Here is a 14,412-nt window from a genome sequence, read left to right on the forward strand (position 1 = left end):
CCTCAGCATCGAGACCATGTGCATACAGCTTAATTAAATACATACCTGCAATGGTTAAATCAGAATATTTTGTCTAAAATTTTAAATTAAAAAAAAAATTATATTAAAAATGTCTTAAAAATCATTAAATTGAAGTGGCTGATACATGTAGACACTGTGAGTGAGATGACTATTTTTAAGCTTAATTCTTAAAAATCTACAAAAAACCCCCCGACAACAACAACAAAACTTTAGACTTTATTAAGACTTTATTTTCGCTCTAGGAAATTGTGAAGCACTATTTTCACTTTTTTTGCCATATAAACAAAAAATGAATCAATTGAGAAAATTATTGGCAGATGATGATGAAAAATTATTAGCTGTGACTCTTAAAGGCAAAAAAAGCTTGAGCAAAAAATATTTTTTTATGCTTATAATATAATTCCTTCACCTAAGCTTTAGGCTTTTCTTCAGTGTTTAATGTCCTTTGAGAAACTTTAAAAAATTCTTTGAAATATTGAATATTTTCACCATATGTGCACAATTTGATGTAGATGTTATGAACTGGTTCCTGCACATGTCAGGCTGGACACATGCACACCAGAAGGTTCATTGTATTTCTCCGTCTGTTAATGGAAAACAGCCTTTGATATGATCAAGTAGAACCTTAAAGGACGGAGCAAAATTTCTAGTGAGCCTTCCTAGTGTTGTTTTCCTCTTCTTGCTAGCGAACATATCCGCCCACACACACACACACACACACACACACACACACTCACACACTCACTCACATAAGCGCTCCCCTCGGGACACGTGCCAGCCAGTCAGCCTCCTCGCTCAGGCAGGAACAAGCACTCCTGTATGATGACCAACAGCTGCTCTTCCTCGCCTGCTCACAGGTGGCCGTGGACTCGCTACTCTGTCCCCATTAATGACACACACAAGTGCCCCCCCCCTTTTTTTTTTACCCCCCTCCTTTTTCCTTTCCTCTCAGAGGCTAGATCACAGCTGCTAATAATAAGCTCACATTGCATTATGTTTGTGGGATCAGAGGTCTGGTTAGAACATCATGACACACTGAGTCACTGCACAGGCTGTAATCAGCCTCCCAACAGTGGCATTTCTCAACGCTTTTTGAAGGGATCCGTGATAACAAGTAGAACAGGACGAAACTGGTGATGCAGTTTGCAGTGATGACGTGTATTTAACAGTATTTTGTCTTTTTGCCATCTCACTGTGTCCTACCTGCTCCAGTTGAGCAATTTCAAAACACACTGAGTCATAGTTCACTGTGTTCTTTTAAGCAAAGTCCTACGTAACACTTGTGCATGTGACTTTCACACATACACGAGAGCATTGCCAGGTTTAGGTTGTTGAGCAATTCGGCTCTGTAATTACCTTGAAGGGTCCTAAAAGTGGATAATTGAAGCTGTTCAACCATCATTTAATCCAGTACAACTGGTGCTACTGTAAATACTACTGTTTGTTAATTGTTGATGCTGTGCAGAGAGGCGATTTCACCTCGTGGTAGTTTTTGTTGTTGTGGATATTTTAATTTGATGCTTATATTTTTAATCCTCCTGATATGAGGCTGATAAAATATTAGTAGGGGAAACCAGGTACGGTTGTAACACTTTTTGTCTCAGCACCTCTAAGGAGTTGTTTACACTGCAACAGTTCTTGCATGAAACGTTAATCTTTTGTTGTGGTTTGGTTTGTCATTCACATAACAACAGCGTTTTAGGGGCCTGAAAATGCAAACTTTTGACACAAGGTTCTAATCTTTTGAAAACGCATCCCTTTCTGTCACCGCAGATCCTGTGAGAACAGTGATGTCACAGTTGCGCTTGGCGCATACGCGTAGTGCCCTTCCATGGTGTGTCATTACAGTGCCAGCCACTGGCCTGGCATGCATACAACAGCGTTTTCTTTTGTTTTTATGCAGATTCTTTTTAAAAAACACAAAGAAAAGACCCTTCTGTTTCAAGTATTGTCATTCTCGTCTAAATGTGGCCTAACTCGTTTAATTTTAATGTCAGCTTTCAGATTTTGTGGCAAAGTCCCCAAATCTGTCTACTCCAAATAGCAACATTTCCAACCTCTCCAACTATATGACAGTATTCATTAATTAAAGGAGTCCCTAGGTGAGGCCTACTTTAACTTTTTGCTGTCCTCCACACTAAAATTTACAACCTCATGTCACGTAGCTTCCTGACACAAGAAAAAAATATGGGCAATCAGGACAATACTAGAATAATTACTTAAAATAATAAACATTGAATAAGTTAATAGGTTTCATTCCATTCTTTGAAAACAATACAACATCACAATTGCAACATATCTTCATCCATGTTTCCTATTATCCTCCTGTCATCCTGTTTGTTATTCTCATGCCATCCAAAAGCTATTTTCCGTCTGACGTCTACTGTCTGCCTGATTCCATGTGAATGCAGCAAAACTCGCTAACCTGTACTGGTCAGATGCTCAATACCTCACCTGGAGCAAGTCTAATATACAATTCTGCTGCCTCATTCTAGTAACCAGTGAAGATCACAATCGTGCTGCGCATTGAACTCTTTTTGACCACTGCGATCGCCCACACATCCTCTTTCTCTGAGGTTTTGTGATTTCTTGCAGTATCACTGTCACATGGCAGATAGAGTATTATTTGGTGACAGAATTTACTGTCTTTCCCTGCTTCACCTCATCTGATGCACATTTTAGTGCGTGTGCAAGCAAACCCCTATCACTTTTTCTCACCAACTCTCCTCGAATAGATAGAGAATAGATAGAATGTGTTTAGCCTTCAGTGTGTTCACACTTTTTTTTTTTTTAAAATAAGGTGTAAAACTATCCCCACCCCTGTCAGCCATTGTTTAGCTAGCTGAAGCAGCATGCTGGTTTGAAATGATTAAAGATACTTTACAGAAAAGACAACTCTCCAGTCTAATACAAGTTACATAATTAGAATTTCTACATTTAAGGTACTAATCAAAACATACACCTGGTCCATATATTACTTTCATACGTGAAAATCTGTGTTTTGACTTTACAGTCTATGCACTTCTTCAAACAGCTTTGAAATTCAGCATGCAAGGTGGGGAAGGAAGTGCTCATACAACAAATAGGTTATCTTCTTTCTTGGTGAAAATGGTACTGTTGTGACTATCCCATTACCTTTTTTTTTTTGATTAAAAAAAGTATTTATTTTCTTTTTTATTAACAACTCCAACATATACAAAGCAAAAGGTAAAAGGCACAGGCAAAAATACATAAATAAATAAATAATATGTCTGAAAGATTAAGTATAAATGTGGAGTGCAAGTGGTAAAAATGATACAGACAAATAAGCAGACGAGAAAATAAATAGGTTTTTTTTTTTTTTTAAGAAAGAAACTAAACCAAACATAATGAGAGAGATAAACGGGGGCACAAACATGCAAATATAAAGGTACATTCAGTCAGAATCTTTGGGGAGAAAGCAGTATTTTCCAAATGCTTGACACTTTTTTTGTTATTAATAAAGCTGAGTGACTTAGAGAGCTTTCAATTTCAGGAGGAAAGATACAAAGTTATGAGTTGACTTAGAGAATTTCAGTCTGTTCTTTGAATTAAAAATTTAGCATTTAGAAGTAAAAAGTTACAAGAAAATTACCTGGAAGTAAGCAAAAAAAAAGTAAAAAGTGAAAGTAAGTAAAAGTAAGTAAAAAGTGAAAAATTTAAAAAACAAAAAAACAATATAATTACCTATGTACAATATAATGACGACTTAAAATTCAGGCCTAGAATAAGGACAATAAAACATATAATTTTCTATACGTTTTCCACTTGTTTTCTGACAATATCTAAAAATTATCTCCCCATTTCCTTGTCACCTTTTACTAATTTTTTTGCAGTTCAGGGACAATTCTTGCCAAGTTACTCAATGCATTTGTGGAAAAATATTTTAAAAATCCCTCAGGTTTCAGAGATTTTAAAAGCTAATAAAAGGTATTTAGATGCAGCACAAGTAAACTGATGCCGATCCAGGTGTTAAAGGGTTTAAATGTATCCTTGACTTGAAATGGCAAAGACAACAATTTAAGAAAAGATCCCCCAGGTCTGCACTAGGGTTGACCGGTATTGGTTTTCAGGGCCGATACAAATACAGATTATTAGTTGTTAATGAGACCAATAACCAATAGTGTAACCAATATGCATTTAAAATAAAAATGAAAATCTTTCGGTCAATATTTAGAAAATCGGAATATAACAAACTCCAACACAAAACTTTGTTTAAATGCCTTAAGCAAATGTTTCATCAAACTGAAACGTTCAACATCATATACAGCAAGTTACCATAAACTTTTTTTAAATAAAGGCAAGTGAAAATTTAAATAAAAAATGAATAAATAAAAATAGCTCCCTGAGGTTTTGCAATGGAAGAGTTCCTCCCATGCTGACAATTAATTTGCACTTTTTAATAAGTTATATCGGCGATCATTAAAGTAAAACACCCATACGGATAAGCTGCAAATCGCCAAATATCGGCTCCTATAATCGGCCAGGCTGATAATCTGTCAACCTCTAGTCTCCACACATTTTTAGATGGAAAAATAACTAATGCCTTCTAGTGTCAAGCTGCACATGCATCATTCTGCACAGTGAAGGTCAGAGTATTTTTGCAGCTCTGTGATACTGCACAGCATTCAGACGGTGTTTTTGTGCCTCATTCAGTGTATCTGTATGTGAGAAGTAGGCCGGGGCAGTGTAAACATCTGCTTCAGCCCTGCGCCTGCCGCCTGTTGAGAGCCATGACAGATGGAAAGGGAGCGTTTGGCTCAAACACTTCCATCTTTGACCGTGCCGCCAGTTGTCTTCCCAAAATAGCCCGCGCTCTACGGCCATATATGTGCAGGCCTGCAGCGCGTGCCTGAGGAGGCATCATGTATCTGGGCCACACAATACTCGCTGCAGGCGCATTGTTGCTGCGCACCGGCAGGCCTGTGTGCGCCACAGGCACGAGGCCTGTCTTTCTGTCCCGGGACGGCTCACCATGCACCTCGCCCAGCTCAACCGCGAGTGTCTCCTCCACCTTTTCTCCTTCTTGGACAAGGACAGCCGGAGGAGTTTGTCCCTTACCTGTCAGCAGCTGCGGGAGGTCTTCCTGGACCCCCGCCTCTGGACTCTGCTGCACTTCAGCTCCCCGAGTCAGCTGACCAGGGACAACTTCGTGCTGGGCCACTCTCTGCGCTACCTGGCGGTGCGCTGGTACTCCAGCAGGGTCCTGCAGGTGTGCAACATCGAGGACTGGTTGAAGAGCTCCTTTCAGAGGGACATCTGCAGTAAACATGAGGGCCTGGTCAGCACCTTCCTGGCTCATGTCTGCCATATGTGAGTGTTTGTGTGTGTGGATCTGCCCTCCTGCTTTGTCGTGTGTGTAGTGATGAAGTAGACCAACAAAGGGTGCACAAAACAACACTTGTAGCTTACTTTACAGCATATTTTAGCATGATCTAAAGCAGTTAATTTTTTTTTCTTGTGACTCCTTAACCCTGTGAAACCTGGATAGACATTAGTTTTCTTGTGGTGCATTCAAACACCTTTCACTTGCATCTAAAGCTGTGAAACCTGAGAAAACTTGTTTCTTTTTCATTTGGAAAACACAGCTAAAAAGGTAAAGAGCAACTTGGCAAGAGATGTCCCACAAATTGCAAGAAATGAGGAAAAGAAAACGACCTGAAAATTAATTTTAAAAAGGAGTGAGAGAGATTGAGTGATGGAAAAAAAATTACAAGATAGTAATAAAATAAATAAAGAAAATTTTTTAAAAAAAACTTAAATTTAAAATTATTATAATTAAACATTAACTATTTTAATTTCTTGTAATTTTCTTGTGACTCGTCAATTAAAACTTCTTCTCATGTTTTTGAAAGGAATCAAGCCAATTTGCTGTGCTATCAAAAGATTAAACAAAACAATATCTGCTTATAATCAGTTCACGCGAATAGGGATTTCCCTTGCTGTATTTAAGCAACTTTTAAAGTGCTCAAGAAGTAAAAGTATTCTGTAAATCACAAAAAAAGTTCTTTAAAAAAGTCTGAAAAATAGGCACTTTAGTCACATTTCTCAAACATCTGAAGTTCTTTTTCAGATTACTGATTAGTTTTTCATGCCCTTCTTGACCTGTGCAAAACATATCTCCAAATTTGGTGACTATGAATCTTTCTGATAAACAGAGGGACTCAGTGTTCCTTCATGTGTTGAGAAATTCCTCCTACTTCTTAAGATAAATAAGTCATTGAAAAAAATCCCCATTGGACTAGTTGTTAGTTACCACACAGCTGAACGGGGCTGTTTTTTCTGAGCTCATGAAAAGTTTACTTTCCTCACAAGATTTATTTTTCACAATGAGTACTTTTTCATACTTTAACAGGAACTACGTCCATTTTCAAAATTCATACATATTATTCCTATGGTCTAAGACAGAAAAAATAAAAACAAGTAGACATGAACAACTGCCAAATGCAAAAACTAAGTGCTGAAGCTCAAATTTGTGATATCACACAGAATTAAGTCTAGAGCTGCTCCACAGACAATGGATACAAACAATGTTTTAGAACACAGAGAGCAGCCAGGGGAATTATTTGGGTGTATGTACATTTTCTGTGTCACAACTGAGAACATTACAGTAGAATAAAAGTCATTTGGGTATAAGAAAAAAAAATCAAACTCTGTGAGTCCACAAAATTGGGCTCCCATTCATTGTTTATGGAGTCGCTCCAGACTTTATACTTGATGACATCATAAGTTTGAGACTTCCCTCTCTGGTTTTTGGCTTTGATAGAGAGGAGCTCATGTCTTTCCTTGGCCATGGAAATAACGTATTGGAATTCTTAATGCAGGTGTTGATCCCCTTTAAGTGTATTTGGCTGATAATATTTTTATGTGAGTAAAGTTATAAATGCAGGACTTTTTCTTGTGTATTTTCACAGTGAGGCATTTCACTGATGGGCAGGTTACTTTCGAAATGTAATAGGTTACATGTAAGTGTAATTTAAGTATTTCATTCACTTCATCAAAGTGACATAACTAATATTATTTGATTACTTTTCTAACAAATGTTTTAAACATTGACTATATAAGGGGGGAAAAAAACACTCACTCTATTCTACACAAGTTTATTGAGGGCAATGTTTCAATCTGACTCCGCCTTCGTCAGATAAAAAAAAAAAAAGAAGCCCTTTTTTTTGACAGAATTAACTCATCCCAACTTGTCAAAACTCGCTGCTTGGTCAGCGGATTTCCATGTCTACATATGACACGTAAGTTATCCTCCTGTGACGGTTGTTGATGTTTCGTGACAGCTCATCAATATAATTATGTGCATCGTGCCTTTTTTAAAATACACTTACCTTTTCACAGGAAATGTACAATTTCCAGATGTTAGTTACACAGTTTTTTTTCTTTAAATAAACTTAGAATGTCAGTTAAACACTTTGCAGGTTTAGAAAAGAACATCAAGGTTTGGCTAAACATTAATATGCGAAGCAAACAGTGAACTCCCAGGTGAAAGTCCGGGATTTGTTGGACCCATCCACCTCAACTCCCGCCCCCGCCCTATAGAGACTTTCCAGCTGCTTATATTTTTTACCAGCGGTGTTTCAAACTGATGCAGTATGCAGTATCATATTGCCACAAAAATTTCCTTTTTGTGTCAATCTGATGAAATCACTGACCAAGCAGCCGTATTTGATAGGTGGGAATGAAAATGAGCTGGCAGAATGAATTTTACGTTCTCCATATAAACTTCATTTAATTTCATTTTTTTTTCTTAGTAACTATAACTGATTACAGTTATTTTTATTTTGTAACTTTACTTATTTACATGTAAGTAGTTGTTTATACTTTTACTCGGGTGAACAATCTGAATATCCATTATTTGACAATAGCACAAACTACAACCTCAAATATGACCATACTCTAAATAACTAAAAAATACAACCAAATTCTAATAGAAATGTACCACTTTTACAAACTACAGTAAAGCACCATAAATCTTGACTGCTATATGATTTTACAGCATTATGCGGTAATTTCTTTTTGTTTTACCAAAAGGCCTAATGGAGGAACAGAAGTCACATGCAGGTTAGCTAAAGTATTGCACTGTAAACCTCACATTCTGCTGTAGAACACTAATAAATCTATGGTAAGATACTGCTGAACTAAATCTAGAAGTGACTCTGACAAATAACAGTATTATCTTGGCAACTAAAGCTGCCAGTAGTTTACCGTAATTTTAGGAACAAATTTGTTACAGCGTAGGGCTGAACTAATAACACATTCTTATCAGTTCAGACTGATGATGAGTATCTTACAGCATAAGAGTTTTGTGTTGCACATTGACATTTTTATCTCCACAATTGTTTTTGTTTTTTGTTTTTTAGTCAGATGCATTTCGAGGTTGATGACATCATTTCTGGGTTTTTCAGCGTCATTCACACCCACCATGGGGAACAAAAGTGTTTTGATTTAGAGGCACATGTCTTCCCGAAACTGCCATGTTTAGCTGTAGGCAGCAGGGAGGAAAATCATTAGAAACAGATGGCGCATCCAGAGCTGGCAACAGAGACAGAAAAGTGACACATCTGTGGGACATAAGACTGATTCTATTAACTGAGATAACTGTGGTCAGATATCAAATTATGTTTATTGAATGATGTGACAGTTGGATTTGATAGGTCACTGAAACGTAGCTATGCTGGCTCTCGGCCTTGTGTGCGTGGCTGGCTGCATGCAGGAGAGGCGTAATGAGGTCTCTGGATGATTTCTTCAAGGCGGCCAGTAATAACCGTTGATGTGAGGGAGCCTGGCCACCGCAGCTGGCTGGGACGAGAGGAGGAGAGAGGGGGGCGGCTCACTGGCTCGGCGTATGACCCTGTGAGGATTTCCTGTATTGTGAAATTTGAGACGCAAGAGCTGAGACCAGTCAAAACTAGAACCACCTACTTTGTCTGGGTGCTGTATCTCAACGCCCTTAAGGCACACTCATTGCATACTGATAAACCCTCCCAAATTGTCTAAGGGAGTAGAGAGCAAGTGCACGTGACAAAGTGGGAGGAGGGGACGCGGAGGAGCTGTGGGGGTTGATAAAGAGTGATTTAGCTGCAGACCCTCCCAGTCAGCTGCAGGCTGGAGGTTTACGCAGGCAGGTGGAGCCTACAATTGGCTCTTTGTTGCTGTCAGAGGAATGAACATGTGCGTCTGTCTCTGCCTGCCTCTTCCTGGATAAGACTCCACGCAAACTCTGACGCCAAGCTTTCTTTCTTTTTTTTCCTTTTCTTTTTTATCTTCATGGAAAAAAACTGTAAAACATAACATATCCCCGAGCCTCTTTATAATGTAGTTTGCTGCTCCTCTGATGCCAGATGCCATTAAATTTACGATCAAGAACTCAACTTATTTGATTTTGATCATCTCAATGTCATAGTTATGCAACGGCAATTAACATGCACAACATGCCATGGAGTGTGGGTGGCACAAAAAAGCTTTGGCATGAGGCTTTTTCATGGTTAAACATATGTCGTTTTACTCCCAAATTTCATAACTTGATGCTTTTTCACATCAAAACAGGTGCCCGTTGCTATTAAAGTTGTGACTGCTGCCTACAGACTTCAGTTTCAGCTGCTTATGAAAATATTTATGACCAATTTTAGATTGTGAAGGATGTCCAAAATCAGTTTAGCATGTTTGAAACAAACCATTTAACTCTAGAGAGAGACCAAAAGCAGCTGATTGTTAAATGTATGTTCCTTTCAGAGTCCACTGGATAATTTGACCAGACAAAATAACCGTTAGGGAACCAAACGGGTCATTAGAAAGATGATTACACGTTAGCAGTGCGGTGTTCTGCTTGTGCTCAGCTCAGCCCAGACTGCCCGCCACGCTGTTTGTTTTAATGTGAACAACATCATGGAAAGAAGGAGACATTTTTGGCAAACAGTTTAGATAGATAGATAGATAGATAGATAGATAGATAGATAGATAGACAGTATAGATTATGTCACCTGCTTTCCTCGTGATGTATCAGTAAACAGTACCCTGGAAAATTGTTGTTTTAAATGTCACATTGTGATTTTTTCATCTCACATTCCAAAGAGCTGCAGCAGACACAGAAACCATCAGTGGAATAAACCTGCTGCGGGGCAAAACCATTAATATCTCGCAAAACAATAAACACTCCTGATATGAAATTCCTTCTTCATACTGTGGCACTGTTCTTCTAAATGGATGAAGTCAGTAGTGGAAGTACATTTACTCAAGTACTGTAGTGGGAATTGGAGATACTTGTACTTTATTTCATGATTTGTTCTTGTCATGCCACTTTATACTAACCAGTTTTTTTCCACCATTTCCTAACTGTTGCTCATTGACTTATATATCTGAAAAAAATCAAACTTATTAGCTCAGGGTTCAAAATGCTTGTGAAAGGCATCTGAATGTAGAAGAAAACTTATGTTGATCCAGTTTTCATAGGGTTAATGTACGGGCTCTGTGCCAAAACCATGAGCCAGTAATGTGATAAAGGATTAGTTGATCAATCAGTTAGCTGACTGACAGAAAATAAAATGGAAACTATCTTTAAAAACATTTATTTTCTAATTTATTTTGAAAAATTTCAAGGTGTTTTTTAAAAATGTCCACATTGGTTACTTTTACTTTTAATACTTTGAGTACACATTCTCGATTATATTCACTTACTTGTGCTCAAGTTCAATTTCTGTTTTGCAGGACTTAAACTTGTAATGGAATATTTTCACAGTGTGTTATTAGTATTTTAAGTAAAGGATCTGGACATTTTCTGGATTTTTTTGTGTTCTCCGTTTACCAGGTTGCACTAATTGAATTTGATCAGAAATCTTTTTTTTAATTTGAAATGAAAAGTAAAGTTCCAAATTTAAATTTCAGTTGTTCAATCAGCATTCTTGTAGTGCCTGAAAGTTCAGAAATTGTAATAGAAAGGAATTTTACAAGATGAAAAAAAGGTGTGTTTACTAATACAAGAGGTGCTATGAACCAGTTCTTTAGTATGCCTAAAACATGACTAAATCTGCACAGAGGGATTGTTTGCATTGTGAGTGAGGAATTTGATGAGGACAGATTAAGTCAAGGTGGCATGCAGATAGATGTAGGCTTTGATATTAAAATTAACAGCACAAAAATATCTGCACCGAGCGAGGGGAGGTGCCATGAGAGGGTGGATTATGTAACAAAGGTTGATGAAGTTTTTATTCCTGTCATGTTTACCTCCGATTACTAACACACCAACTGTAGTCATGAGAGACGGCTGAATCTGTAAATAGTCCCGGCTTTGAGCTGTTGTCGCCCCACCTCCTCTTTTTTTCTTTTTTAATGTCAATACAGTCACATCAGCTGATAAAGCCCCACATTGGTCCCATGCAGCAATTCAACAGGGCACGTGGATTGACTGTGCTACCCCATGTTCAGAGGTTACTGGGGCAGCACCCTCAACACTTGCAGGCAACTGGAATATGTTTGGCTCACATGTGTTAAAGTGGTAAGATTATGTAAGTCTTTATGTAATCTGCATCAGTGAACGTGAATGACATCCTCGCTCCGCTGCCATCAGAGCGTCTGTCTGCCAGCTCTGTGCTGCCGGCCTGCCAGTAGGCTGCAGTGCACTCCTGAAACATGCAGTAAACACATGCATTCAACAGCAATCATGTCACAATGACTTTTTTCTTTAAATAAATTGCTTTAGGGAAAAAATGCATTTTTGTCATGCTATAATTCATTAAACATCCTGTAATTGTTCCTCGTACTCCATTTATTTAAAGCTTTTTAGAGGACGGAAACACTTGGCCACATGGGACAGTGTGTGAAGAGAAGATAGCTCAGTCTAAGTATTAAAGCGCTCTATCGTTAAACAGATCATATTGCTGCCTCACAGTGGTGTTGTTTACATCTCATTCACACGTGGCTCATATCAGCCCCCCTGACTCTATGTCCTCCTTTGTTATCTGACTCTATTTAAGAGACCTGGACAGTATTCATCTGAAAATAAGCACACACGCCAAACAGCACAGCTTACTTAAGAGCGGTCCATGTCTAAACAAACTAATCCCTCCCTACTGTACAACATGCCCTAAAGGGTGATGAGTGAAAATGACACAGAACAGGTCTTGCACAGGTTGTTCTCATGTCTCATGTTGTGATGTAACTTGACTGCTGTCTGTCCTGCAGGTGTCCCAACCTGCTCTGGCTGGCCCTGTCTGGCTGCGGACACATCACTGACCAGGATGTGATCTCTGTGCTGCAGAGCTGCAGGAAGCTGCGCCGCCTCCACCTGGAAAACTGCGTTCGCATCACAGACCGCAGCCTGGAGGGTGTGGCGGCTCATGGAGGCAGACTGGAGGAGGTGACGGTAGACTTCTGCAGGAACATCACTCAGGCAGGGCTGCAGGCTGTCAGGGAGAGGAGGCCGGGCATCCGGCTGAGCGCAGAGAGGAGCGCTGATATGATCCCAGACAGCAAACCAGAGGATCGGGGGCCAATCAGGAGGACACTGCAGAAACTCCTGCAGGTCGCCTGAAGGAAATGATGGACCAAAGATGACAATTTCTGTAACTTTTGGGCTTATTTAAAGACTTGACTGAGATGGTTTTGTTCTGATTTATACCCATATTTAAGGTTTGGGGTTTTTTTTTTACCCTTTTTTTATACTTTTTATACAACTCATGCTGAATATGAGTCTTACAGTGACAGTGCTTTTTAATGTCTCTGTTCCATGAATTCCTGACAATCAAGTCTTATACTGCATAGACAGGTGGCCTAATCAATCATTGTCAGTTGAAATGGTGCAATTTTATGATTCCATTCTTAAAGGAAAAGTTTTTTTCATTTTTGTAAATATTCTTCTTCACCTTCTTGCTGAGCGTTAGATCAGACTGTAATTACTAAAATCACATCTATATGGTTGATGTAAGACTGGATGTTTCCCCTTGAAAAAAGGCCATGAGCAACTGTCATAGGTGACAAGAAAAAGGTTTTGTTTTTTTCTTTAAAGAGGACAATTTAAATAATTAATTTAAATAATTTAATTTTAACTCATTTCCTGCTTATTTTGGGTCTGTGTCTTCTTAGGTTGCTCATTGCTTTCTATCCATATTTTTTGAAAGAAGTCACACCGGTTTGCTCAGGTTTTAAAGGTTTAAGATACCTGGATCCAGCATTAGAGGTGTGACCCTTTTCATTCCTATGAGAGTTGCTCAGTGGTGCATGAAGCCAAAAAGAAAAATCTCTATTTCCATTGTTTTTGTAGGAGTTGTAATGTTCAAAAAAATGAATCCAGTGATTTACAAACATTTTTTCCCCATTGTAAGCGGTTGGGAAAATGCCTTTTTGGCTGGCTGCATAAACCCCGCAGTCAACGTTAATAGTGCACGTCAGACACATTTTTCCCAAGATGGTTTCTGATATTTTAGGTACTTCCTACAAGCTGATGAATGTTGGAGTGTTTTCAGATAAGTTTGGATTTAATAAGTGATTTGTTGCTATACAAAGGGGGTGTGACGTCATGATTGACAGCTTTGTTATTTTGCTCATAATTAAGTAGGTCACTGTATACTAGAACTTGATACTGTGGTTCCATTTTCTGATCACTACTGCGCAGACTCTGACTCCAAATGATGTAACTAGTGCAAGATTGCAGCACCTGCATCTGGCATATTTTAATTTTGGCTGCAATTTTGTACAAGAGAGGAAGTAGAGATGCACTGTCCATGTTTTTCTCTCTGTGTCTATGGTTTAAATGAGAGAGTGCAATAACAGAAGGCAAAGAAGCATATTTCCCAAAATGTCAAACTATTCCTTTAATAGCATTAAGTTTTAAGTAACACATTGCACTCCTCCCCTAGAGGAGCTATACACACCTGTACAGTACAAAAAGCAAAAGGTGCGTGGTTGCTGTGTTTGCTGTGTCTCTGTCATGATAAGACATGTCAGAGCTGGAAGAATGGGTTTCTCTGAGGGCAACATGGCCCTGTGCCTGTGATTGGAAACATGTTATATAAGACTGTCAGACATATGAAACTGGGTTGATTAGGGGAGTGTGTTGGTCTGTAAAGGCAATGTGACAAAATGTATTGCAGGCTGTTGCTGCAGGGGGCTCCTGGTCCTCTGAGCGCATCTCTGAAGAATGACCACAGATTTTCACACAAGGTGGATTTAATGAAAAACAAGCTTTTCTCAATCCCACCAGGATGTGTGCTCAGATATTGTTGTTAAGCTGGATGTAGCAAATTTTCAGTTTCCGTTTGAAACATCATAATACTGTGTTTTTTTCTGTTGACTGTGTTTTTTGCTCAGCATTTGGGGATTTTCCATCGCTCTGTGATGGACAATAAAGTTTCCAAATGTAATCTGAATCTTTGT

At 38.7% G+C, this 14,412-nt stretch overlaps 1 protein-coding gene across 1 annotated transcript; it reads left to right on the plus strand.

Moving 5' to 3' along the window:
- Positions 1-4,695: 4,695 nt before the first annotated feature.
- fbxl22 (F-box and leucine-rich repeat protein 22) lies at positions 4,696-14,405 on the plus strand. Its single transcript, XM_042495693.2, has 2 exons — positions 4,696-5,352; positions 12,223-14,405. Exons 1-2 carry the CDS (start codon positions 5,015-5,017, stop codon positions 12,569-12,571), a joined length of 687 nt encoding a protein of 228 aa, XP_042351627.2. The 5' UTR covers positions 4,696-5,014; the 3' UTR covers positions 12,572-14,405.
- The last annotated feature ends 7 nt before the right edge of the window (positions 14,406-14,412 follow it).

Source organism: Plectropomus leopardus, chromosome 7, assembly GCF_026936395.1.
Source record: "Plectropomus leopardus strain MGB_pleo_1.0 chromosome 7, ASM2693639v1, whole genome shotgun sequence".
In the NCBI taxonomy this organism is placed as follows: domain Eukaryota; kingdom Metazoa; phylum Chordata; class Actinopteri; order Perciformes; family Serranidae; genus Plectropomus; species Plectropomus leopardus.

Coding starts and splice junctions, on each gene's coding strand:
- fbxl22 (XM_042495693.2), top strand. CDS start 5,015: ATGCACCTCGCCCAGCTCAACCGCGAGTGTCTCCTCCACCTTTTCTCC. Junction 5,353..12,222: donor CTGGCTCATGTCTGCCATAT/GTGAGTGTTTGT, acceptor TCTGTCCTGCAG/GTGTCCCAACCTGCTCTGGC.